The sequence below is a fragment of the Abramis brama genome (assembly GCF_963993115.1).
Source record: "Abramis brama genome assembly, chromosome: 10".
Taxonomy (NCBI): domain Eukaryota; kingdom Metazoa; phylum Chordata; class Actinopteri; order Cypriniformes; family Leuciscidae; genus Abramis; species Abramis brama.
The window spans coordinates 8,186,474-8,211,877 of NC_139972.1; the positions used below are offsets into that span (position 1 = coordinate 8,186,474).

At 39.8% G+C, this 25,404-nt stretch overlaps 2 protein-coding genes across 2 annotated transcripts in view; one reads left to right on the forward strand and one right to left on the reverse strand.

Annotated features, from left to right (window-relative positions):
- LOC311090817 (NACHT, LRR and PYD domains-containing protein 3-like) overlaps window positions 1–12,369 on the reverse strand; it is a gene marked incomplete at its 5' end in the record, with an annotated part of 78,610 nt that extends 66,241 nt beyond the window's left edge. Inside the window, 6 exons of the mRNA XM_084126364.1 lie at window positions 5,681–5,851; window positions 6,535–6,705; window positions 7,809–9,611; window positions 9,688–9,795; window positions 10,102–10,215; window positions 12,302–12,369. Of these exons, the coding sequence (XP_083982490.1) occupies window positions 5,681–5,851; window positions 6,535–6,705; window positions 7,809–9,611; window positions 9,688–9,795; window positions 10,102–10,215; window positions 12,302–12,369 (2,435 nt within the window). The remainder of the gene's footprint in view (window positions 1–5,680; window positions 5,852–6,534; window positions 6,706–7,808; window positions 9,612–9,687; window positions 9,796–10,101; window positions 10,216–12,301) is intronic.
- The window catches only part of LOC311090821 (NACHT, LRR and PYD domains-containing protein 3-like), a 430,276-nt gene that overhangs the window by 286,380 nt on the left and 118,492 nt on the right, over window positions 1–25,404 (forward strand). The window lies entirely within an intron of this gene.

The window sequence follows — 25,404 nt, forward strand, 5'->3', positions numbered from 1 at the left end:
TGAGTGATTTATGACCTTTTCCCACCCTGTTTCTCATGCTCTGATTCAAACAGTCTGTTTTGGGGGTGTTTCCCTTTAAGAGTTCAGTGTTAACGCTAGGGATGTCCCGATCCGATCACGTGATCGGAAATCGGGCCCGATCGCGTGTTTTCAGACTCGATCGGAATCGGACGTTACCTCCCGATCAGGACTCGGATATATATGTATTTATATTCTCATTATTTTTTAACACCTCTATTATGCGGTGACACAGAGTTACGGCGGTTTCACACTGCACGCGTTATTAAGCAGCGCAGGAGCAGTGCATATGGTGAGCAGGAGCAGGACACGTGCGTTTTGCTTTCACACTGGCAGCGTTTGTCACGCGCGGCTGAACCGCGGGTTGTGGACAGACAGAGTCTATAATGGATAAGTTGGCATTGCTTTTTTTCGTTTTCAAATACATTTAAGAGAAAAGACTTGTCAAGAAGCTTATTTTATTAATAATTTCATTTATATAACTTTTGGTTCATCTTTGTTTTTATTGTTATGGCAACAAGTTTGTTTTTGGACATTTGTTTTCTTTTTAAATTGCTGTTGGTCATTTGATTGACTGTTTAAAACACAATAGATATCATCAATGCACTTTTTGGATAAAACTGCGGTGTATTTTGGCCATGATCAATGTATTGTCACTTTAATTCAGCAAAAGCGGCGCAGCAAAAATAGACTCGGCGCCGAAACGATCACGGCACTGCTGCGCTGCTCTGCTCTGCTACGCACTGCGCGCCGCCTCTGCGTGCGGTGTGAATGCTCTAATCTGTTAACATGGGCGGCGAAAAAAATACGCGCTGCACGCTCTGCTAACAGTGCAGTGTGAAACCGGCGTAAGAGTTAGGAGTGCAGTTCCTAAAAGCACATTACTGGCTTTGCAAACACTGTGGCACTTTTATTTTTTATTTGTTTACATGCCTACCGGATATTTTAAGTTGAGGTGCTATTTGTTTATATATTAGACTTTTTTTAATATTTACTGTTGCACTAAAGTCCAAAAGTGAAGAATTTATTTATTACTTGATTGTTCAAGCTACCTCACAGAAGTGCTCTGTTTGTTAACAGAGTTGTTGAATGTTAAAATAAGGTGAATTAAATAAAAAATAAGGAACATCCTGGATCTGTTTTTTTCGCTCTTCTTTATTCTTTTTTTTTTGCATTATAGAAGTATCGGATCGGGACTCGGTATCGGCAGATACTTAAAATCAAATGACTCGGACTCTGACTCGAGGGCAAAAAAACCTGATCGGGACATCCCTAGTTAACGCCTACTGTTATGATTGGCTAACGTCAGTGCCTATGCATCAATTGTTAACGCCCCCTTTTCAAAACGTGCGAATTTTGCGGAGCTGTGTTTACCGTTACCATAGTAACGGGTGATGCGTGCGAGGCGATTGCAATGATGTTTGAGTCAGAATCATAGGAAATGAACCATCAACACAACTAAGAATGCATTAACCCCTCCACATAGAAAGTGTGAAACTATTTTGTCAGTTTGACAGCCTACATCTTTTAATAGCCTACGGGGCATGAACATGACGGTCATAAAACAATAAGTAGGCTAAACTAAGTAAAAACACGGTGATTATTCATAATGAATTAAACTGCAATTAACGTTTTAAAAAAGTTGTAAGTTTTAAATGGCCTACATTACTTACAGTTTGCGTCGTCGTTGTTGAGCCCAGAATAGTCCACACGGCTTATCTTGTACAAAAGTTTTCTGGCAAAGCCAGCATCAAACTGCGATTGTTCTCAACTGTCACTCATCCTTGAAATGTGTAGAACACACGCTTAACATTGCCGTGACTGGGACGTCCGCAAAAAATAAACTGCATCCATCTTCCCCTGACGTCTGGATCTTTCAGCAGCGTATATTATTCAAACATGTTGTTTGTCCACAGCCAGGAACAGCACATCTGCGTGACATCGCAATCTTCTTGTAAACAGACCCACTCGCTGCACGTCGACTGAACACATGTGAAGCGCGTGACAGATGCGATGATGAAATGAGGCATAGTTATCTTGCGTTTGAAGCGTAGTTGTCTACGCTGGAGGCAGTCATATGCAAACGACTGCTACGTCACTTTGTACCGTGATGTCACTTCATACCATGGATCCAGAACGAGCTGTATTTAGAGCTTGATTAAATAAATGATTAGTTTATAATGGGGAGGACGTCTTAAGCTATGAAACTTGCAGGACGTTTTAATGGTACAAAGACCTCTTATATACCAAAAGATCAAGGCAAATTTGGTTTCTCATGTCATGACCCCTTTAAAAAGTTTAAGTCCTTGAAAGTTGCTTGTAGTAACCCCATCACAATTAATGCTGTCAAGGCATGGAAAGTTATCAGGCGTTTGGAGGGTCGATCCCAACTTACCTCAACTTTTACTCCTATTTGTGATAACTATGACTTCCTGCCGGGGACTGTAGACCAAAATTTCCAAGTTTGGGCACATAAAGGTCTCAATACTTTACATGATCTATTCGAGGGGGACACTTTAATGTCATTTGACCAATTAACCACCAAGTACAGCATTCCACGACAGGATTTTTTTCGTTATTTACAGTTGAGAGACTTTGTGGAAAAGGACACTACTTTGCTCACAAATCAAGACATTTCAGCTGCGGAGAGACAGCTTTTTTCACAAATGAACAGTTCTACAAGTTCTTTTTATACGGTTCTCAAGGATTGTGGATCTTCAAATACGGACTTATTGAAGAGGACATGGGAAAGGACACTTGATATACAAATCACAGACGATCAATGGGAGGAAGCATGGAAGAATGCAGGGACCTTAAGCATATGTAACAGAGTAAAAGCAATGCAGTTGAAAATTTTGCACAGAGCTCACATTTCTCCTTCGCGGAGGCACAAGTTTAAAGAAGACTGCTCGCCAATGTGCCCGAAATGTAAAACAGAGGAAGGAGATCTTATTCACTGTTTCTGGTCTTGTAAGGAGATTCAGAAGTTTTGGGTTATGGTTGAACAAGAACTTAATGCTATCTTATCTGTCAATATTGGCTACGGTCCAAAACACATGTTACTTGGAATATACGACGACATGGCTATAGACAAAAATAAAAAGACACTTTGCAAGTTCCTAACATTCTGTGCAAGAAAATGTATTCTTTTGAACTGGTTAGTTGATAAGGCCCCTTCTAGGTCACTATGGCACAGGGTTATATTGGAATATGTTTCATTAGATTATCTAACCTGTGCGTCTTATAATAAAGATGTCCTCTTTTATAGAAGGTGGGACCCATTTCTGATATATATGGGCTTAGATATATCCTCCATTCTTATTAGAGGGTTTGTTTAATGAGGTTTAAATGTGTGGCACATTGGTGCAAAAAATATGTAAGATATATTGTTTGTATGATTATACCACTCTCCATTTCATTTATTTCTTAAACTGATTTACTGTGGTAAGCCATATTATTTTTTATTCATTTTATTTGATTGATTTATTTTTATTTATTTTTTACCTTTTTTTTTCTCGTTCTTTTGTTTGATGTAAATTTTGTTTTGTAATGTTTAAAAATTAATAAATATATTTCAAAAAAAAAAAAAAAAAACCCAGTAAATAAAACATAAACATAAAAACATATTCAACTCATCTTTTTTCTTTTTTGGGGGGGAACAGCCTGTCTACGTTCGTTTAACTGGAGGAGGCACCTAGTGCCAACTACTCTGCTAACAGCACTGTGGGGCTACAGGGGATGTTCTCAGTATGATTGGTTGGTCTTTGGTTGGTCACACAACAAAGGGCTGAGGTAGACCGTCAGAATAGATTATCATTATCGGTCCAGCTCATTGGGCCTGATGTTATGGACGAAGGGGGAAAGAGGAAAAGGAGGGTGTGCACAGGGAAGGAGGCGATTACCTCTCTCTGCTTGTGTCAGGACGCTCACGTCTGGCCTGAGCTACTTCCCTGACACCCTGCTTCTTCCTTCTGGACTCGTGTCGCCTCCTTGACCTACTCCTGCCAGGAGGAGGGGAACGAGTGGCGACTGAGTCCTGCTGGCCCTGTCTACAATCCTCGGAATGAGATGGGCCAGGACCCCCAGGCTGTCTGGGTGTGGCCCTGGACCGGCATGTTATACAATATCTATATGCTGCTGAGCGCGCCTTCGCCTCTCTGAAACTTCCGACCACCGCCTCAACGGTGGTCCCGAAAAGTTCAGAGGGCAAAACCGGGGCATCGAGGAGAAAAGTCTTTTCTTTCTCCCCGATGCCTGCCAAGTTCACCCACAGATGCCTCTCCGTGGCCATGGCCGCCAACGATCATCCGATCGTGGCAGCCATCTGTTTGGTGGCCTGGAGAGCCAGGACTGTGGTGCGGCGCAACTCAGCCACCGCATAAAACCCTGACCCTGGTCCAGGTCCCTCAGCAGGTCAGCCTGGTACGCCTGCAACACAGCCATTGTGTGCAGCGCAGCACCAGCCTGACCTGCCGCCGCGTATGCCCTGCCATTTAGACGAGATGTGGTCTGAAGTGGTCTGGATGGCAGGGTTGGAGCTCTTAGTGCCGATGTCTCCCCTTGTGAGAGATAGCTTGCAAATGTCTCCTCAATGGGAGTTATCGACACATACCTGTGCTCTTGCATTCCCTCCACATTCGAATAGTTGGAATGTTGGAAGCAGTGAATGCGAGAAGAGTACAGGTTCTTCCATGCCTTCACGACCCCTGCATGGAGGTCGGGAAGGAATGGAAGGCTCACCGCTGATGGTGGGGTGTGGCCAGAGAGAAAGCACTCATCAAGCCTTCTGCAAGCAGCTTCCCCTCTGACGGGCTGCCATGGCAACTCAAGCCTGGCGGTGGTGTGCTCCATCACCTCCACCAACTCAATTTCAGTATCTTCACCTGCTTCAACCCCATCCTGCTCATCCAGGCTCGAAGCCAATAGAGCATTGGCTGTTGGACCAGAGGATGCTTCAGAGAGTGCATCCCCGCCCAACAGCACGTTCACGTCACCCTCCGATGAGTTTGAGAGCTTCATTCCTCTCTCAAACTCATCGGCGAGCTCCCTCTGAGAACGGACCGTTCTCAATGAGAAATGCTCACAGTACACGCACTCTGACCCCTCGAGAACAGAGCACGTGTGCTCTTCACCCAGACAAAGCACGCAAATGTTGTGTCACGAGCTGTGAGAAACCTCTCACACGGGTCTGTACACTTCCTAAAGTGCTTGTTTGCCATAGTTTCATTTTACTCAGTGAAACAGTCCCTGAAGATGAAAAAGAGGATGACATGTTCTCTAGGTGCTAGAGCATGACGTCATGGCTGATGCCGGCCAATACGATTGTCGTGGTTATACAGTATTTCAGTCATCAGTCACGCTGAGGCGTTTCCCTAACGCTTTGATGCAGTGTGAGTTCCCTTTCGAAAGGGAACCAGCATGTTCTTCATTTCTCGGTTCTGATTGTGTTGAGTCTGTTTAAAGTCAAGAGACTGAAATGTTGATTGTGTGTGAAAGTGTGTATTTCAGTGTGACTCTCAGTCCTGCAGTTTCATGTTATTGAGGATCAGCTCATGTGTCATTTACAGCTGAATAATCTGAACTCACAGCAGCAGAAAGAGGCTTAACACTTCAAATATACTTTACATTGTGATTCATGTGTGAGAGTCAAATATGATCTTACTCTAATTTCTCCAGTTTACAGTGAGGATTCTGTAGTACATCAGACAGCAGATTCACTGATTTTCCAATTTTATTCCCAGACAGATTTAGTTCTCTCAGGTGTTCAGGGTTTGATCTCAGAGCTGAAGTCAGAGCAGCAAAACCTTCATCTGTGAGATCACAACTCCTCAACCTGTAGAGAACAATGACACACACTTCACTCTCAGTTCAGATCAGATCAGTTTAGCAGTGAATCCATTATTAAAGAGAAAGTTCAAATTTAAAGCACAAATTAATATGTTTGATGGATCATTAGATTGAGATTTAAAATGTCACAAAACATGATCATAAAACATCCTAAAGTATCATTCAATCAGGAAAAATAATCTCTTATTTGCACTATATTCAAATTCAGTCTTGTGTTCGGTCTGCTTTAGTAAATGACAGTATTCACTACATAGGTTAGTTTTACTGTTACTTACTAGATCTGTACTATGTAATATGCATGGAGTGTCAATTAACGTGTGTGTGTGTGTGTGTGTGTGAAATGAAAACACACAATCCTTTAGAAAGTGTCAATGCAGAAAGATGAACATAATTAACAGTAAGAATGAGTCCAGCATGTTCTTCATTTCTCAGTTCTGACTGTGTTGAGCTCGAGTCTGTTTAAAGTCAAGAGACTGAAATGTTGATTGTGTGTGAAAGTGTGTATTTCAGTGTGACTCTCAGTCCTGCAGTTTCATGTTATTGAGGATCAGCTCATGTGTTCAATCATTTACAGCTCAATAATCTGAACTCACAGCAGCAGAAAGAGGCTGAACACTTCAAATATTCTTTACATTGTGATTCATGTGTGAGAGTCAAATATGATCTTACCCCAGTATCTCCAGTTTACAGTGAGGATTCTGTAGTACATCAGAGAGCAGATTCACTGATTTTCCTATTTTAATCCCAGACAGATCCAGTTCTCTCAGGTGTTCAGGGTTCGATCTCAGAGCTGAAGTCAGAGCAGCACAACCTTCATCTGTGACGCCACAATTACTCAACCTGTAGAGAGATGAAAATCAAATAGAATATTTTAAACACTATCAATTTGCTTTCCAACAAATGTCAATTCTAATATAATTTAACAACGTAAAATTCTTATCCAAGGTTCATAGTCAAATGTTTCCATTTACAATGTGTTTTTGCAGCGGTAAGAAATGTAGCCAATCACAGACAAGTTTGCTGATCTCTTTTTTGTTCAGTGCCGAGTTCCTCACGCTCGTGAATCCTCTCACTAACAAAATGACAGATTTTCTTTATGCAGTGTAGACAACTTTGTTTATAATGGAACTTTTTGAGATTGTGAACTGAGTGACAGCTTTATAATGATTGTAAAGGGAGAGCTCTTTCGAGGCTATACATAATCCATTGAATAAAAGTTGTTTTTCTTGCTGCTGAGAGGACCGATGGCCAATTACACGCTGCAGAACGGCCTGTCAAAATAGATACGCACAACAGATTAATAGATAAATAGAAAAATATTCATATCAATATATTTTTGAAATTCCATTCCAAATATTTGTAAAAGTAATGGCTTGTTAATAATCTTAAATGTCTCATTGTACATTGCTATTCTTGTTATGCAAGAGTCGTTGCTACACATTAAATCTGAACTTTACTAGAGAACCATCACTAATTTCACATACTCAGTGATCTCACAGTAAAATTTAAATGTGACGTTTTAGTCAACTTTAAGCTAAACATCAAGTAAATGTTTAATTGTCCTTCTAATAGTAAAATTTAGATGTATGACTCTGCTGTGTAAACCATGCATCAAATGTTTTTTAGGAGATTTGAGCTACTTGATAAATGAGCTGTTTCTCCAGTGGTTTGCTTGATCTTAATTTCTTTATCATTTACTTAAAATATTTAAATTTCTACTTTATGTGCAAGAACATTCAACTAGTAATCCTAAATTATTTATTCATACACACATTTTTGGACTTTGTTTGTAATGCCTAAAGGAATTTTACTTTGTCACGGTTTAAGAAACACATCAAATACTGACCACTGAACTCTAGACAACATCTGCAGCACTGAAGATTTATTAACTTTTATTTTCCTGATGTTTTAACAGTGAACTGATTGTTCTGACTGATACTTACTGAACTGATCTGGATTCTTTAATCACAGGAAGAAGCTTCTGAAGAGCCTTTAGTATTTCAGTTTTATTGTCTCTTCCAACAAAATCATTCATATCAAACTTGTCCAGCCTCTTCTCTGATGTTAACAACACAAAGACTACAGCTGACCACTGAGATGAAGAGAGTTTGACTTTCTTTATTCTTCCAGATTTCAGATACTGTTGTATTTCCTCCACTAGTGAACGATCACCCAGTTCATTCAGACAGTGGAACAGATTGATGGATTTCTCTGGAGAGTCAACGATCCTGATCTTCTTCTTAATGTACTCAACTGTTTCCTCATTGCTGTCAGATCTACTTGTCTGTTTCATTAGTATTTGTAGGAGAATTTGATGAGACTCCACTGACAGACCCAGAAGAAACTGCAGGAAAAGATCCAGATGTCCATTTTTACTCCGCAGAGCCTCATTCACAGCTCTCTGATGCAGCTCAGATAATGAAACGTGTTTAGACATGAGCTGAAACCAGTCCTTAACTTTAGACAACAAACTTCGTTTGGTGATTTGGACAAACACATTGGTGTTGTTGATTGTATAGTTGAGATGCACATATAGAGCCGCTAGATGTTCCTGAACACTAAGATGAACAAAGCAGAAGACTTTCCCCTGAAACCAGCCAAACTCCTCTCTGAAGATCTGAGTGCACAATCCTGAGTAAACTGATGCTTCTGTCATATCAATGCCACACTCTCTCAGGTCTTCCTCATAGAAGATCACATTGCCTTTCACAAGCTGCTGAAAAGCCAGTTTCCCCAGTTTGAGGATCATGTCTTCATCAGTCACGTTCTTCCCATAGTCCTTCTCATGTTTGATGTTGGTCTGAAGGATCAGGAAGTGTGTGTACATCTGAGTGAGAGTCTTGGGAATCTCTCCAGTCTCTGCTTCGCTCAACATCTTCTCCAGAACAGCGGCTGAGATCCAGCAGAACACTGGGATGTGACACATGATGTAGAGGCTCCTTGATGACTTCAGGTGTGTGATGATTGTATTGGCCAGACTCTGATCACTGACTCTCTTCCTGAAGTATTCCTCCTTCTGTGGATCATTGAAGCCTCGTACCTCTGTCACTCGATGGACACAATCAGAGGGGACGAGATCGGCTGCTGCTGGTCTGAAGGTGATCCAGATGAGAGCAGAGGGAAGCAGATTCCCCACAATGAGGTTCGTCAGCAGCACGTCCACTGAGGTCTCTTTGGTCTGATCCCGTAGAGTCTCATTCCGGTGAAAATTTAAGGGAAGACGACACTCATCCAGACCATCAAAGATGAACAACACTTTATATTTGTCTTTGGATATTTCCATTTCTTTAGTTTCAGGGAAAAAGACATGAAGAAGATCTGAAAGACTGAGTGTTTTGTCCTTCATCAGATTGATCTCTCTGAAAGGAAGTGGAAATATGAGCTGGACGTCCTGATTCTCTTTCTCTTCAGCCCAGTCCAGGATGAACTTCTGCACAGAGACTGTTTTTCCAATGCCAGCGACTCCCTTTGTCAGCACAGTTCTGATGGGTTTGTCTTGTCCAGGTAAAAGTCTAAAGATGTCATTGCATTTGATTGGTGTGTCCTCTGTTGCTGCTCTCCTGGATTGTGTCTCAATCTGTCTCACCTCATGTTCATTACTGATCTCTCCACTCTCACTCTCTGTGATGTAGAGCTCTGTGTAGATCTCATTCAGGAGTGTTGGGTTTCCCTGCTGTGCTGTTCCCTCATACAGACACTCAAACTTCTTCATCAGATTTGATCTAAACCTGTTGAGGACTTCATGGCTGTAAAATGAAATACCACAGTATTAATAAACACAATGTCTTTTTTTTAATCATATATTTTGTTGATATGTAATACCTGAGATCAGTCTGTGTATCTCCACTCTTAAAATCTACTGTAATAGATGCGTCACTCCTCACAGACACACAGCTGGGCTCTGGTTCTGATCTCTTCTGATGAACTGAACTATAACAGAGTTCAAAGTTAAACATATTTGCCATATTCAACATATTACATATACATTTATCAATAAAACAATCACTCTTCATGATTATTTAATTCACACTGTTATTACAAAAATTGTACATTGAAATGAGTTCTTTCACAGATGTCTCTCTGTGTGAGCAACGCTACAGTATACTGTATGCATTAAAATATTACATTAAAACATTCTTCTTGTACATTGTTTATATCTTTTCGAATAGATTACTGATAATGTTCTGATAATATAAAATGCCATACTATAATCATATTTTTATAGAAATGTAATACCTGAGATCAGTCTGTGTATCTTCACTCTTAAAATGTATTATATTATCCATAGACGCGTCACTGCTCATAGACACACAGCTGGGCTCTGGTTCTGATCTCTTCTGATGAACTGAACTATAACATAAATAGATTATGTTAATACATTGAATTACTGTATAAAAAAATAAAAAAAATCACAATTTATCCTTAAAGAACTTATTTTAGCAATGTTGATAAAAAACCTGTAAAATGAACTAAGTCTCTCATGTGTGAGTAACACTACATACATTAAAGGGCCCCTATTATACATTTTTCAAAATGACCTTTCATGTAGTGTGTAACACAGCTCTAAGTGAATGAAAACATCCTGCAAAAAGTTTAAAATCTGAAAGTGCACCATATATAAAGTTATTGTCTTTCAAAAGTAAGAGTCGACTCAGAGTCAATTAAACAAATCGTTTTTCAAACGTTTCGTTGAGCCGTTTCGTTGTGACGTCAAGACGAAACATTAGTATATTGCCCGCCCACTTATTGTGCGCGCAGACACCGGGGAAAACTCGAACCTCAAACACTGCAGCTGATTCCTGTGGATACTGGACAGCATCAAGTGGTGGATGCTGCACATTGGTGGTGGTTGAGGAGATTTCCCCCTTCCATGTAAAGCGCTTTGAGTACCTAGAAAAGTGCTATATAAATGTAACAAATTATTATTATTATTATAATTATGTCGAGAAAACGCTGTGCTCTACAATGTGAAGGTAAAGCCAGTTTTTTTTCACTGCCCAAGGACGAACATGTGAGGAATCAGTGGTAAAAATTCACCTTTATTAAACTCCTAAACTTTTGCTGTGTTCCCTTTATTTCACTGACGACTGTTTCTCAAATCTCAATGCAGGATTCGCAAACCGCTTGCTCTTGAAAGATGGTGTTCAAAATACTTAGTTTTGAGTTTTATATTGTGTAGGTCTCCTGCTAACTGTCTAACTCACATTATTACTGTCTTACTGAAATTCTTCAGCTAATCAGTTGTGGGCCACTATTACCTATAACTGTGTCTATTAATGCAGATTGTCTGTCGTTCTCACTACTTTGAGGAAAGATTAAGCATGGAGCAAGATTTGTTTTACCAAAGTTTATGTTACATCAGTCATTCACGCTAGAGCTCGGCTAATGTATGCACTGTTATTGATACAGTTTCCACATGTTCACCGCAATAAATTAGAAAAATACTCTGTAAATAAATAAGTATAAGTAAAAATAATCGGTTTGTTGATGTACATGCACTTGTTAATGTTGATGGTAAATTACAGTTGCAACATCCCATAATGTACCTCAAACTGAGTAGTGTATCACTGAGAAACGTCCTGCAAGAGTCGTCCTTGCGATGGAAGTTCAGGTTGAATAACTAGTTCATTCAATGCAATCAGTTCATTCAAATCTCAGAGTAAAACTGGGAGTTGTGTAAAATATGATACACCGGTGTTTTGCCAGATGAGAAAATTATCTATGTATCATCTTTTTACTCTTAATTCATTTTATCTATATCATATTTCTCTTTTAATTTCTTTTATAACTCTTTTAATTTTCCTTGCTTTTATTTTGTGATTATTTTAATTCCTTTCTGTAAAGCACTTGAATTGCCATAGTGTATGAAATGTGCTATATAAATAAACTTGCCTTGCCTAGTTCTTCCCGTGTTTCATCTTCGGACTCGCGCTCGGATTGATATGGTAAAATCGACGTCATTGTTCGTTACTGTCTTTAGTTTACAGTGTAGGAAGCCTCAGGACAAGCAGACCTGACGTTGTTATGGCAATGGGCGTTTTTGTTTTCGACACAAATGCATAAACCACTCACAACGGACTGAGCTGTCTGGCCAATCAGAGCAGAGTAGCTCACGAAAGGCGGGATTTAGAGAGATTGATTCATCTGACGAGTCGTTTGAGAATCATTGAAAATGTGGTGAAGAGCAAATGTATATTATGAGAAAATTAAACAATTTTTTGACCTTTGATGCATGTAAACCTGTTGTAGGAGACTCCAAAACAACATCAGAAAACTTTAAAATAGCATAATAGGCACATTAAAATATTAGCAACACATACAAAATAACTGTAAGCAATGTCCAAAAATAATTTCTCATATCTTGAATATATTACTGATAATGTTCTGATAATATAAAATGCCATACTTTAATCATATTTTTATAGAAATGTAATACCTGAGATCAGTCTGTGTATCTTCACTCTTAAAATGTATTATATTATCCATAGACGCGTCACTCCTCATAGACACACAGCTGGACTCTGGCTCTGATCTCTTCTGATGAACTGAACTATAAAAGAGTTTAAAGTTAAACATATTTGCCATATTCAACATATTACATAGCCATTTATCAATTAAAAACTTACACTCTTAATGATTATTTATTTTACACAGTTATTACAAAAATTGTACATTGAAATTAGTTATTTCACAGATTTCTCTCTGTGAGCAACACTATACTGTATGCATTAAAATATTACATTAAAACATTCTTCTTGTACATTGTTAATATCTTGTAGAATATATTACTGATAATGTTTTGATAATATAAAATGCCATACTATAATCATATTTTTATAGAAATGTAATACCTGAGATCAGTCTGTGTATCTTCACTCTTAAAATGTATTATATTATCCATAGACGCGTCACTCCTCATAGACACACAGCTGGGCTCTGGTTCTGATCTCTTCTGATGAATTGAACTATAACACAAAAAAATAATAATTAATGGTGATAATATTTTCAGATAAGTTCTTAAGAGGTATTTTAATTAAAAAACTGGCTGGTCTAATGGTTTTAACTAAAATTACAGTTTTTAACTTAATAAAAACACCTTCTTGCCTATAATTTAAAGATGATTTTATCTGGAGTTTATTCAAAATACCTGAATCCTGGATACAAATCTTCATCTCTGGATGTTTGAGTTTCATCCATGATAAAGCTGAACAGTTGAAACAGAATCTGATCTTCACCACTGACTCTGAATGGAAATGACAAACAATAATTCAGCTGAACAGAACCTGAGATTCAGAGAAACAGGATCATGAGACGCGGCGTTCACTCAAATACACAATGTTTAACACACATGCTAAATAAACCACAGACAACACGAAACAATGAAAGCATGTTTAGCTCTAAAATGAAAAATATCAAACACATATAAAATAATGAATATGTCCTTTAGGGGAAATAGGCTATTGACCTAAATGCGGAAGTCACCTGTAAAACGTCTCGAGACCTGAACACTCACCTTGATCAACCTTTGATCATATTCAGATTCACAAAATCCACCGCCGTTTCTGTCAAGTAGTTGCACGTAAAATTCGTGTCTTAGCTTTTGTGAAGGTTTCCATTAAACACTTTGCATTTTATACTTAGTATGGAATCGATTCTGGCTGTTTAAATGGCGAAACATCAACTCTGATCATTTATGTTCACTTTTTATTTGTTACGTTCAAATCAATAACGGCGTCACGTACGCGCGCGCTCACACACAGTCCTGCACGTGCACGGCAGACCCATGTAGAGATCTCTATGAGCGCTGGTGCACGTATGGAAGCTTATGTGTAGCAATATTCAATTTGAAATGTAATATGCAAAATGACAATGCAGTATGTAAAATGGCAATGCATTTCTGCATTTAAATTTTAATTTTCCCATCATTTGTGCAACGTTTGGTGCAAAATGAAAATGAAAATTCAATTATAAAATTTACATTTGCCATTTCATACACTAGTTTTAATATGTAAATTAAATACATAATTTAACGCTTTATAAGTTGCAAAATTAAAATTAAAATGTATTACAGAAATGATTAGATATGTTTAACATGTTCAAGCAAAAACTGTGGCAAAATTGTAATTTAAATGTTATTTTTTCTTAATTGCATTTACACTCACAGTTAAAACACTTGCGATTGCATTTCCATTAAGTGTCACGCAATGAATGTAGCAAAATTCAATGTGCATTTTGAAAATGCATTCTGAGCCGATCACGTGCCCGTCCCGCCCTGTCAGTCACTGCGTGAAGTTGCAATCCAATGCAAAACGTCGGCAAAATAGTCCACATTCACCCAAAATAGACTCATGTTTGTTCTAATTTGCGCCGATAAACGTTTATTTTGTGCTGCTTCGGTTTCTTAAATATTAAAATAATATTTATTGGTCATTCTGAGGTCACTCAGCCCATACCTGCTCCACATTGACCCAAAAAAGGCTAGGTTGATAAATTTGACCCGTCAGATTCCGTGACCATGTACATGTATTATCAATAATGCTTTATAAAATGGAAGGGACTCGCATATGTCTGCCTCATATTTTATGATTATACAGCTGAATAAACAGAGATGGTCACATCACATTCGTCACTTTATTGAACATTACAGTCAGTTATAAATAAAAAAAGAGCGGTCACATTTATTTTTCGGTAGCTTATTAATACCGAATACCAATGGAGCTTTGTCATATTATGTGATCACAGGGTAATAGGCCTATGCATTTGTAAGGAAAAACTATAGGATCTCCAACATTATTGGGTATTACAGTTAATAGTAGGCTAATAAGAATAAAGATAAGCATGTATCAGACAATGACAATATTTTATACAAAACGAAACCATCAACACAGTCCAGCATCAGACAACAGCAGCGCAGCATGTTGACATGGGTGTCGACGCTTGATAGGCAGAACACTCTCCCAGACCCAGACGGTCCAACATCGTACTGGTTCTATCACCTGCAGACGCGTAATAATCTTCGGAAACACTACCATTTCTCTCTCCGCGCTCCACTTCATCTGCTAGTGAATTTAACGCTCGTATCAGCTCTGCCGCCGCCCTGTTTCCTTCCAACACATCTAAATACGCACCAAAGCCTATGTTTACCTGTTGCCGAGGTAACGGGCACGTGATCGGCTCAGAATGCATTTTCAAAATGCACACTGAATTTTGCTACATTCATTGTGTAGCGAGTATTTAACTCGTCTTGTAGGGGGAATTTTATTAGTGCTGCCACGGAAGACTGAATAACGTAAAGATCTTAGTCCCCGCTTTCAGTGCTTTTAATCTCATTACACACTAATTGTATGTAAGTTGTGTCCTACTCTATTAAAATGTACAGACCGACGAGGGTAGGCTTCAGTATGAGTAAACGTAACAAGATGGCTTCCTGAAGGAATATTAAATGTATCAGACAGTTTAATATACTCCTCCCTCCCCTGGTCTAATAAAGTAGCTGAGATGCCCCTACTCCTTGACAGCTCTAAACAAAAAGGTACAATGCAGGTAAGTACGAAAATTAAACAATATTTATTCTCTGTGTACTTTTCTTTCTAGTAATCAGGTGTTAATTCAGGGTTGATAATCACAAAATAAAAGAAAATAAATAAAATGTATGGTCTTTGTGTTTTCTTTTAAACTCACTACAACACAACCACTTTCAATGTAAAAGCTCTAAACCATTCAGTTGTACAATGGTAAATCTCACTTCAAAATAAAATAAAATAAAAAAACACTTGTCACTTTTGTAAACACCAGTTAGGATGAGTTCACAGTTTTCAAATGATCAACTTCGAATGATCAAACAATCACATTTTGGAAAAACAACATCAACAATGGTACAATGAAATTTCACATCTGGAAGAACACTTACGTGAAACGTCCCTTTATGTGTTCACTCAGTTCATTTGAGTTCTGTAGTTCAACTGAACTCTCACCGTTCAGTGTTCCTCAGATCAAAAATATCAAAAAGGAATCAATTGAAAAGTTGTCTTGACGTAGCGTGCGTTGAAATTAACTTGAGGTTTTCGTAGAAATATCACTCAAGCTTAATGAAATGTCCAACAAAAAAATAATAAATCAAAATGAGTCGAAAAGTAAGTGAATCAAATGGAGATGATTCAAAAATGAGATATCAACTAGAATGTATCAAACTGGGATACACCAACGGAGATGTGTCAAACTGAGATGTCGTTGGATGGCAGGGTAATACAAAATAGTCTTAAACTTAAATCTTCTCAAAAAAAAATATGTTCAGCGCCAACTGCAAGCATCGATTCCCATCTCACGTGCGATGACACGTGCCGAACACTCAAATACACGTGACCAGTCTGGTTGAAACGTTAATTCGTAAGAGTGCTTTTCGAACAAGATGGAAGAAGTCAAAAGCTCAACAAAAATGTGAAAAAACTCTTCAATCGTCCCCAACCAGGCTAAATTTGTACTTTAAATGCACTCACAGTTCTCGTAGCCTTCACAAAACATTACTGCGTCACTCCAGCAGTCCAATGCAATGCGATTCATGGATCAAAACTACACAAAAACTACGAAATGCGGAACAAAAATCACTTTATATCGTCCTGTATCCGACTAAAGCCCTGATTATCTTCCATTTAAGTCACTTTATCGGACGAGCTTCTCAAAACACGACACAACACTCACTTTCTCTTCTCCGTGCGTCTCTTATATGCCGCGCTCTTCTTCTCTTTCTTTTTCACGCACCCTCCACACAGGAAACCAAACCGCCCGTCAAAATAAAAGTCCGCCAAAAAATTATAATATAATTAATAATAAAATAATAACTTAGATAATATATACACCTGTTACATTTCCCCCCTGCTAAACCCTGCCACTCCATCGACATCTCCAAACAGACCAGTTCCTGGTTAAACAAACAAAACACAAGAGCAGTTAAATTGGATTCAATAACACATTTTCAATTTTTGCTTAGACATCCTCTTTAGACGGAACACATTCTTTGACATTTTCTTTACACATGTATTGGCACTTTAAACCCAAATTACATAATGTAATCATCCTTATATCTTACAGGCAATCTACCCAGGGTTTCTCTCTTCGAACGTCTGAGATTAGGTACCCCACTAGTGTCAGCTTCTGAAATGTCAGAGTCTTCAGATTCCCCATCTTGACCTGTGACTACTCTCTCACTCCCAGCTACATTACCCTCCTCACATACCACTCCACCCTCGACTTCCCCAGGTAAGCAGGTGTTTGGTAAGTGTGTAGTATATGGAATGTAAACAATGTCTTGTGAGTCTAAGTCTGACACTTCTTTTTCCCTTCTTGCATGCGTAACCTGCCTTGTGGGTGAGGGAAAAGTACAGTGTCTCAATTGATCCCTGTGAACGACCTTTGTGGAACCTCCCTGCTCAGGACGTACAGTAAAGACTGGTAAACCTGCGTGATTTTGTTGCACTACCAAATACGGTACAGACTCCCACTTATCTTGGATTTTGTTTCGCCCCCTAAACTTGTGGTTACGCAACAATACTCTGTCACCAGGTCTAATGAGCGCTCCTGAAGCCTTGCGGTCATAGACCCTCTTCCTTCTCCTGGAAGCTTCTTGAGCAGTTACCTTCGCTGTCTCCACTGCAGTTCTCAGGCGTTCATGGTGATTCTTTACCCACTCATCCAGATCATCCGCCTCATCATCAGTTAGGTCTTTTCCTCCTAGGACATCCATGGGCAGCCTTGCGTCTCGTCCAAACATTAAATGAAATGGGGAGTAACCGGTCGATGAATGAACGTGGCTATTGTAGGCCATCACAAGTTCAGGCAGGTAAGTTTTCCAATCCTTCTTCTTTTCCGCAGGTAATGTTCGCAGCATGTCGTGCATAGTGCGATTGAACCTTTCGCACTGCGCGTTCCCTTGCGGATGATAAGGACTGGTGCGGCTCTTGCTGATCCCATACAATTTACAGAGTTCCTTTATAACGCTGGCCTCGAAACATCTGCCTTGATCCGAGTGCAATCGGGCAGGACACCCATAGCAAACAAACCAGTGTCGTACAAGGGCTTTGGCGGTGGTAAGTGCTGTCTGATTTTTCGTCGGGACTGCCACAGTAAATCTTGTAAACATGTCTGTAAGCACTAGAACATTTTCGTAACCTCCTGCTGACCTCTCAAGCATGGTGTAATCCATGGCAAGAACTTCTAGAGGTGCGGTTACGTTGGTGCAGGTCATAGGAGCACGAATCCTGGGGAATACATCCTTAGCTAGGGTACATCTTCGACACTGGGTTACCCATGTTTGTACGTCATTGGCCATTGAGGGCCAATAATAACTCTGTCGCATTTGCTCTAATGTACTCCTGCTGCCAAAATGTCCTCCATGTTCATGGACTCCCTTATACACTTTCTCCCATAAAGACTCAGGCACTACCAACTGCCAAATCTCTTCCCCGTCTCTTGGGTCTGTAATTACTCGGAACAGCACTTCATGTTTTAATTTCAAACGCTCCAATTGTCTAGCTAGCTTCTTTTGCTGGGTTTCCATATCCCGGAAACTACGTGTCATTATCCTCCTGTTCTCAAATACAGCGTTGTACACAGGTGCTATACAAGGATCCTTTCTCTGTTGCTCTTTGATGGATGACCAGCTATAACCATCAACACCCTTTCTTATGGCTGCTTGTTTGGCAACTCGGACAACAGACTTGTCAACCCTTTCTTCTTTACTAGGCCACAGGCATGCTCGTACCTCGTCTGATGTCAACCGAATGAAGTCTTTTCCAGTGTCATCCTCCTCGGGTTCCATACCCCAGGGAATCCTAGAAAGAACGTCAGCATTGATGTTCTGTCTGCCAGGCTTGTAACAAACCTCAAAGTTGAACTCCGCTAACTGTGCAGACCAACGCTGTTCCACTGCTCCGAGATTGGCTGTCTCCAGGTAGCGAAGAGGGTTGTGGTCAGTAATAACCTGAAATTTTGCAAATATTAGGTATTCCTTAAATTTCTCAGTTACTGCCCATTTAAGGGCAAGTAACTCCAACTTGAAGGCACTGTAATACTTGTCATTTCTTTCAGATCCCTTTAGACCTCTGCTCGCGTAGGCAATGACACGTTCAACGCCCCCCTGCTTTTGACTGAGTATTGCTCCAAGTCCGTTGAGGCTCCCATCTGTTGTGAGTATGAACGGACACTGGAAATCAGGGTAAGCCAGAATCGGAGGTGACATGAGACAACTCTTCAGCTTGCTGAATGCAGACTGACACTCATCACTCCAGACAAACGCTTCTGCTGACTTGCCTTTGTTACCTTTTCCCACCAGGGCATGTAGGGGCTTTGCCAGCTGTGCGAATCTTGGAACAAAACGACGATAATAACTCATAAATCCCAGCAGCTGTCTAACCTCCCTAACGTTCGCCGGTGAAGGCCACGCATCCAAGCACTGAACCTTGTCCTTGTCCACCTGAACTCCCTTTGACGAAATTATGTGTCCCAGGAACCGGACCTCTGGCCTCAGGAGGAAACATTTACTCGGTTTCAGCTTCAGTCCATGCTGACGCAACCTTGAGAAAACAAGCTCCAACTTCTCACAATGACTCTTGAAATCCACAGAGAACACAATAATATCGTCAAGATAGATCAAGAGAATGTCAAAAGCCAGATCACCTAATGCTGCGGTCATCAATCGCTGAAAGGTGGCCGGAGCGTTGCATAAACCAAACGGCATCCGTGTCCACTCAAACAACCCGAACGGAGTTGTGACAGCAGTCTTCTCCCGATCTGATTCAGTCACCGCCACTTGAAAATAACCTGCCGTGAGATCCAGTGTGGAAAACAACTGTGCATTCCCCAAAGCATCCAAGGATTCCTCCACGCGTGGAAGGGGGTAGGCATCCTTGAATGTGACTTGGTTGAGTCTCCTGTAGTCGCAGCAGAAACGAACACCTCCGTCTTTCTTTATCACAATGACTGCAGGTGAGGCCCACGGACTGCGACTCTCATTCAGTACACCTTGACTGACAAGATCCTGCACATGTCTCTTAAACTCTTGGAAAACGTGAGGTGGGACTCTTCGATGGCGTTGTTTTATTGGCTGTGCATCTCCGGTAGGTATGCTATGTGTCACTGTTGTTGTGTATCCATAGTCTGTGTCACTCTTGGAGAAAACATCACTGTAACGTGTCAGCAGAGCATTTAACTCCTCTCGTTGCATCTCAGACAATCCGTCCTGATTCATCTGAACAGGAATTGACAGTTGTTCAGGCTGGCTCTCAATCTTAATGCTGCACTGTACATGGTGTTTAACACGTAGCTCATCATCATCCTCTTCGAATTCCACAATTTGCTTTGGGACTACTTTTTGAGGCTTAGACACAACTGCAATCCTGGACCTCGGCATCAACCTGACGGTTTCTTGACATAGATTTAACACTCGCACCGGAACTTTACCCTTTTCTGGGCTTGCAAGCACATTGGCTACTAACAATCCTTTTGGAAGGGTGACAGAACCTGTGGACTCCACCAACACTTGATGCTTCACTTGATGAGGTATACTGCAGTGGCCTTCCACAATCTTCTCACTTAAGGGTGGGATTATCACAACTTGCTTCCCAGACACCTTAACAAATCCTATCCTTCCTTCTGGGCCCAAGAGTCCTTCATCTTTTTTTACTTTTGCTATGACTCGTCTGACGTTAGCATCTGCACGTTGGCTCACTTTGCTCTCCTTATCCAAATCCTTTCCAGACAGTACAAGGTTTTTCAATTCACTAAGCACATTCATCCCCACGATTCCAGCCAATCCCTTCATCTCCTTCACGTCGGGGTTCGAGTCTGTGAGCACAAAAACACACTTCCCTGGAAGCAGAGTTCCCATGCACTCTATATCTGCCTGTAGACATCCAAGAACAGGAATGTCTAGTCCATTTGCAGCAGTGAGGCGCACCCAGTTAGCAGACGACAGCTGTATCTCTTGTCCTCCGAAATTATGTTTAAAGTGAGACTCTGAGATGGTGGTGACCTCTGAACCGGTGTCCAACAGACATTTGGTGGGCACCCCTGCTATTTTTACATCCACTGTCAAACAGTCTCCAAAAGCACTATCCCTAAGTGTTTCTGGTGCTATATCTGCATTCCAGTCAGCTGTATGGCTCCGGATTACTGAAGGACCACTGGTGCTTGCCAAGTCACCCGATGAAGCTCCTCTTAACACCTCAGATACTTCCGCCATTTGTGACGACGCAGTGCCCCGGTTACCCAGCTCTTTAAGCTGCCTACAACGTCGACTCGTGTGACCTGGTTCACCACATGTGTAACAGATATATTGCCCTTCACTGTTTTTCAGTGGCTGTCTTCTCATAACACCCGGCTGGGGATCAACTCTCCCTTGACTATGGACAATTCTGTACAATTCTTCCTGCCGTGCAGCTATCTTCTCTATTGCCTCGTGCAACTTTTCTAATGTCAATGAGGATGGATTGTCACCAGTCGCAACTGTAGTGTGAGCTGCCACTCTCGCACGCACAGGGGTCTTCAAGTTACCTTCAGGCTGTGCTTCCTCTTCCTCAGACCATGTGATGGCATCCTGCATTAGCTGTGCAAAAGTCAAGCTTCGCTCCTCCTTGACCCTTCGTTTCATCTCTCTTCTTAGGAAATCATCCCTCAGTCCAAGGACTAACTGCTCTTTCAAAACACTCTCTTCATCTGAAACTCGTCTGGGCTCTCTGCGTTTCACCTTGTGGAGCTTTTCTCGTAAATCGTAAGCATAGGCGCGTATGGTCTCACCAGGTGCTTGCTTTCGATCATAAAAATCTTTCAACCTCGTGCCAATAGGTACCTTGTCTCCATAGGTTTCCTGGAGCAGCTGGAAGATGGACTCCACACTGTTATCCACTTCTTCCATCATGAACTTCACAGTATCTTTAGCTTCTCCCTTTAAGTGCTGCTTTATCAGCTCCACCTGATCCTCTTCTGGCACCTTCATGACTCGAAAGGCTGATTTCATAGAGACAATCCACTCTTCCACACTTCCTTCTCCGGGTTTTGTGGTGCCAGTGAAATCGGTAAGTTTATGATCTCTTGGGATATAGATCGTTGCTGGGGGTGCACGAGTGGCTGCTTGCTGCTCCATTACTGCTCTGGCCAATGACAGGGCTTCTCGCTGCTCCGTTCTGGCATGATCCAATGCCCCAGCTTGCTCCGCTAACCTCCTCTGCATTTCAGCGAACTCCTTCTTCAATTCTTCCAGTTCTGCCATTTTTCTTCTTGCTCACAGACCTGGGACAGAATAGTGCAACAACAACAAAACTAGGCTAAGTATGATCCTGTTCGTGACGCCACTTATGTAGCGAGTATTTAACTCGTCTTGTAGGGGGAATTTTATTAGTGCTGCCACGGAAGACTGAATAACGTAAAGATCTTAGTCCCCGCTTTCAGTGCTTTTAATCTCATTACACACTAATTGTATGTAAGTTGTGTCCTACTCTATTAAAATGTACAGACCGACGAGGGTAGGCTTCAGTATGAGTAAACGTAACAAGATGGCTTCCTGAAGGAATATTAAATGTATCAGACAGTTTAATATACTCCTCCCTCCCCTGGTCTAATAAAGTAGCTGAGATGCCCCTACTCCTTGACAGCTCTAAACAAAAAGGTACAATGCAGGTAAGTACGAAAATTAAACAATATTTATTCTCTGTGTACTTTTCTTTCTAGTAATCAGGTGTTAATTCAGGGTTGATAATCACAAAATAAAATAAAATAAATAAAATGTATGGTCTTTGTGTTTTCTTTTAAACTCACTACAACACAACCACTTTCAATGTAAAAGCTCTAAACCATTCAGTTGTACAATGGTAAATCTCACTTCAAAATAAAATAAAATAAAAAAACACTTGTCACTTTTGTAAACACCAGTTAGGATGAGTTCACAGTTTTCAAATGATCAACTTCGAATGATCAAACAATCACATTTTGGAAAAACAACATCAACAATGGTACAATGAAATTTCACATCTGGAAGAACACTTACGTGAAACGTCCCTTTATGTGTTCACTCAGTTCATTTGAGTTCTGTAGTTCAACTGAACTCTCACCGTTCAGTGTTCCTCAGATCAAAAATATCAAAAAGGAATCAATTGAAAAGTTGTCTTGACGTAGCGTGCGTTGAAATTAACTTGAGGTTTTCGTAGAAATATCACTCAAGCTTAATGAAATGTCCAACAAAAAAATAATAAATCAAAATGAGTCGAAAAGTAAGTGAATCAAATGGAGATGATTCAAAAATGAGATATCAACTAGAATGTATCAAACTGGGATACACCAACGGAGATGTGTCAAACTGAGATGTCGTTGGATGGCAGGGTAATACAAAATAGTCTTAAACTTAAATCTTCTCAAAAAAAAATATGTTCAGCGCCAACTGCAAGCATCGATTCCCATCTCACGTGCGATGACACGTGCCGAACACTCAAATACACGTGACCAGTCTGGTTGAAACGTTAATTCGTAAGAGTGCTTTTCGAACAAGATGGAAGAAGTCAAAAGCTCAACAAAAATGTGAAAAAACTCTTCAATCGTCCCCAACCAGGCTAAATTTGTACTTTAAATGCACTCACAGTTCTCGTAGCCTTCACAAAACATTACTGCGTCACTCCAGCAGTCCAATGCAATGCGATTCATGGATCAAAACTACACAAAAACTACGAAATGCGGAACAAAAATCACTTTATATCGTCCTGTATCCGACTAAAGCCCTGATTATCTTCCATTTAAGTCACTTTATCGGACGAGCTTCTCAAAACACGACACAACACTCACTTTCTCTTCTCCGTGCGTCTCTTATATGCCGCGCTCTTCTTCTCTTTCTTTTTCACGCACCCTCCACACAGGAAACCAAACCGCCCGTCAAAATAAAAGTCCGCCAAAAAATTATAATATAATTAATAATAAAATAATAACTTAGATAATATATACACCTGTTACAATTGCGTGACACTTAATGGAAATGCAATCGCAAGTGTTTTAACTGTGAGTGTAAATTATGCAATTAAGAAAAAAAATACATTTAAATTACAATTTTGCCACAGTTTTTGCTTGAACATGTTAAACATATCTAATCATTTCTTTAATACATTTTAATTTTAATTTCGCAACTTATAAAGCGTTAAATTATGTATTCAATTTACATATTAAAACTAGTGTATGAAATGGCAAATGTAAATTATATAATTGAATTTTCATTTTCATTTTGCACCAAACGTTGCACAAATGTATGGGAAAATTTAAATTTAAATTCAGAAATGCATTGTCATTTTGCATATTACATTTCAAATTGAAAATTGCAACACGCTTCCATAGTATAGCTCTAAATGGAGATGCTTGTGAATTCTAGTTGTTTTTGGACCAAATTACTTACTTTTAAGATGTGGATTGAATGTATTTTTTTAGAAATTCTCAAATAATACTTTTTGCCAAGGTTTATAACATTTTATTAATTATTATTTTAATAATTTTAATAATTATTATATTATATTATATTATATATATATATATATATATATATATATATATATATATAAATTATAATTATTAATTATGTTATGTTTTTCACTCTTGATGTTTTAGAGTTTCACCCTTTCATTGCTGAGCACTTTTTTTCTGCATCGTGGCCGATTTGTAGCGAATTTTTGTGTTTTTGTCAATTTCCCATTCATTTCCTATGGGGGTCATTTTTGACCGAAGATCAAAATCGTGACTAATTTTTTTACGACCACTTAGCATGCTCGGATCATGAACTCAATTTTTTTTTGTGTTCACATACCTAATGCCAGAAAAGTTACCAAGTTTCGTAACATTCCGATTAAGCTGTGATTTTTAAAAATTCAAAACAGAAAATTATTCGGTCAGAAGTGACAGAGGACCATCAGAGGGTTAAGGAATTAGACTTAGCTTGACTTTAGACTAATAATTACCCTTTGAATGTCTATTCGAAAGTTTGTTTGTTATACCAGGCTTTGAAAAATAAAGTGTGTTTATTATACCATGCTGTTCATTTTTGGAGGCAAAACGTAAAAGATTAAAGTGTTCATGACACAAGCATTGTTTTATTTCAGTAAAGGAGCCTGAAGGCCTGTGATCAACAGCAACAGCAGGAGCAAAAAATAACAGCAGGAGTAACAATAACCATTAAATAGTTTTAGGACAGAACAGTCGCTAAGATTTAAAAATGAAATGTGACAGCGCATGCGTGGGCAAAACTGCTGTGGTGAAACTGTGGTTCTGCAGACAGATATTATTGGGAGATATGTGTAGTAGTTCAGTTTTTGTGTGTAATATAGTTCAATTTGTCCGATGTACAAAAAAGAAGAAGAAAATGTGTTGAATCCAGTTCAGTAAAAAAAATGGAAAAGGTAGAAAAAGAATCATCATCCAACAATTCAATTGATTCCAATCACTCCTACCCAGGCACTTGCACAGGTAGGGCTTAACCTGTCCAGAGCACATGCCCTTTTTGCCCTTACACTCCGAAGTGCC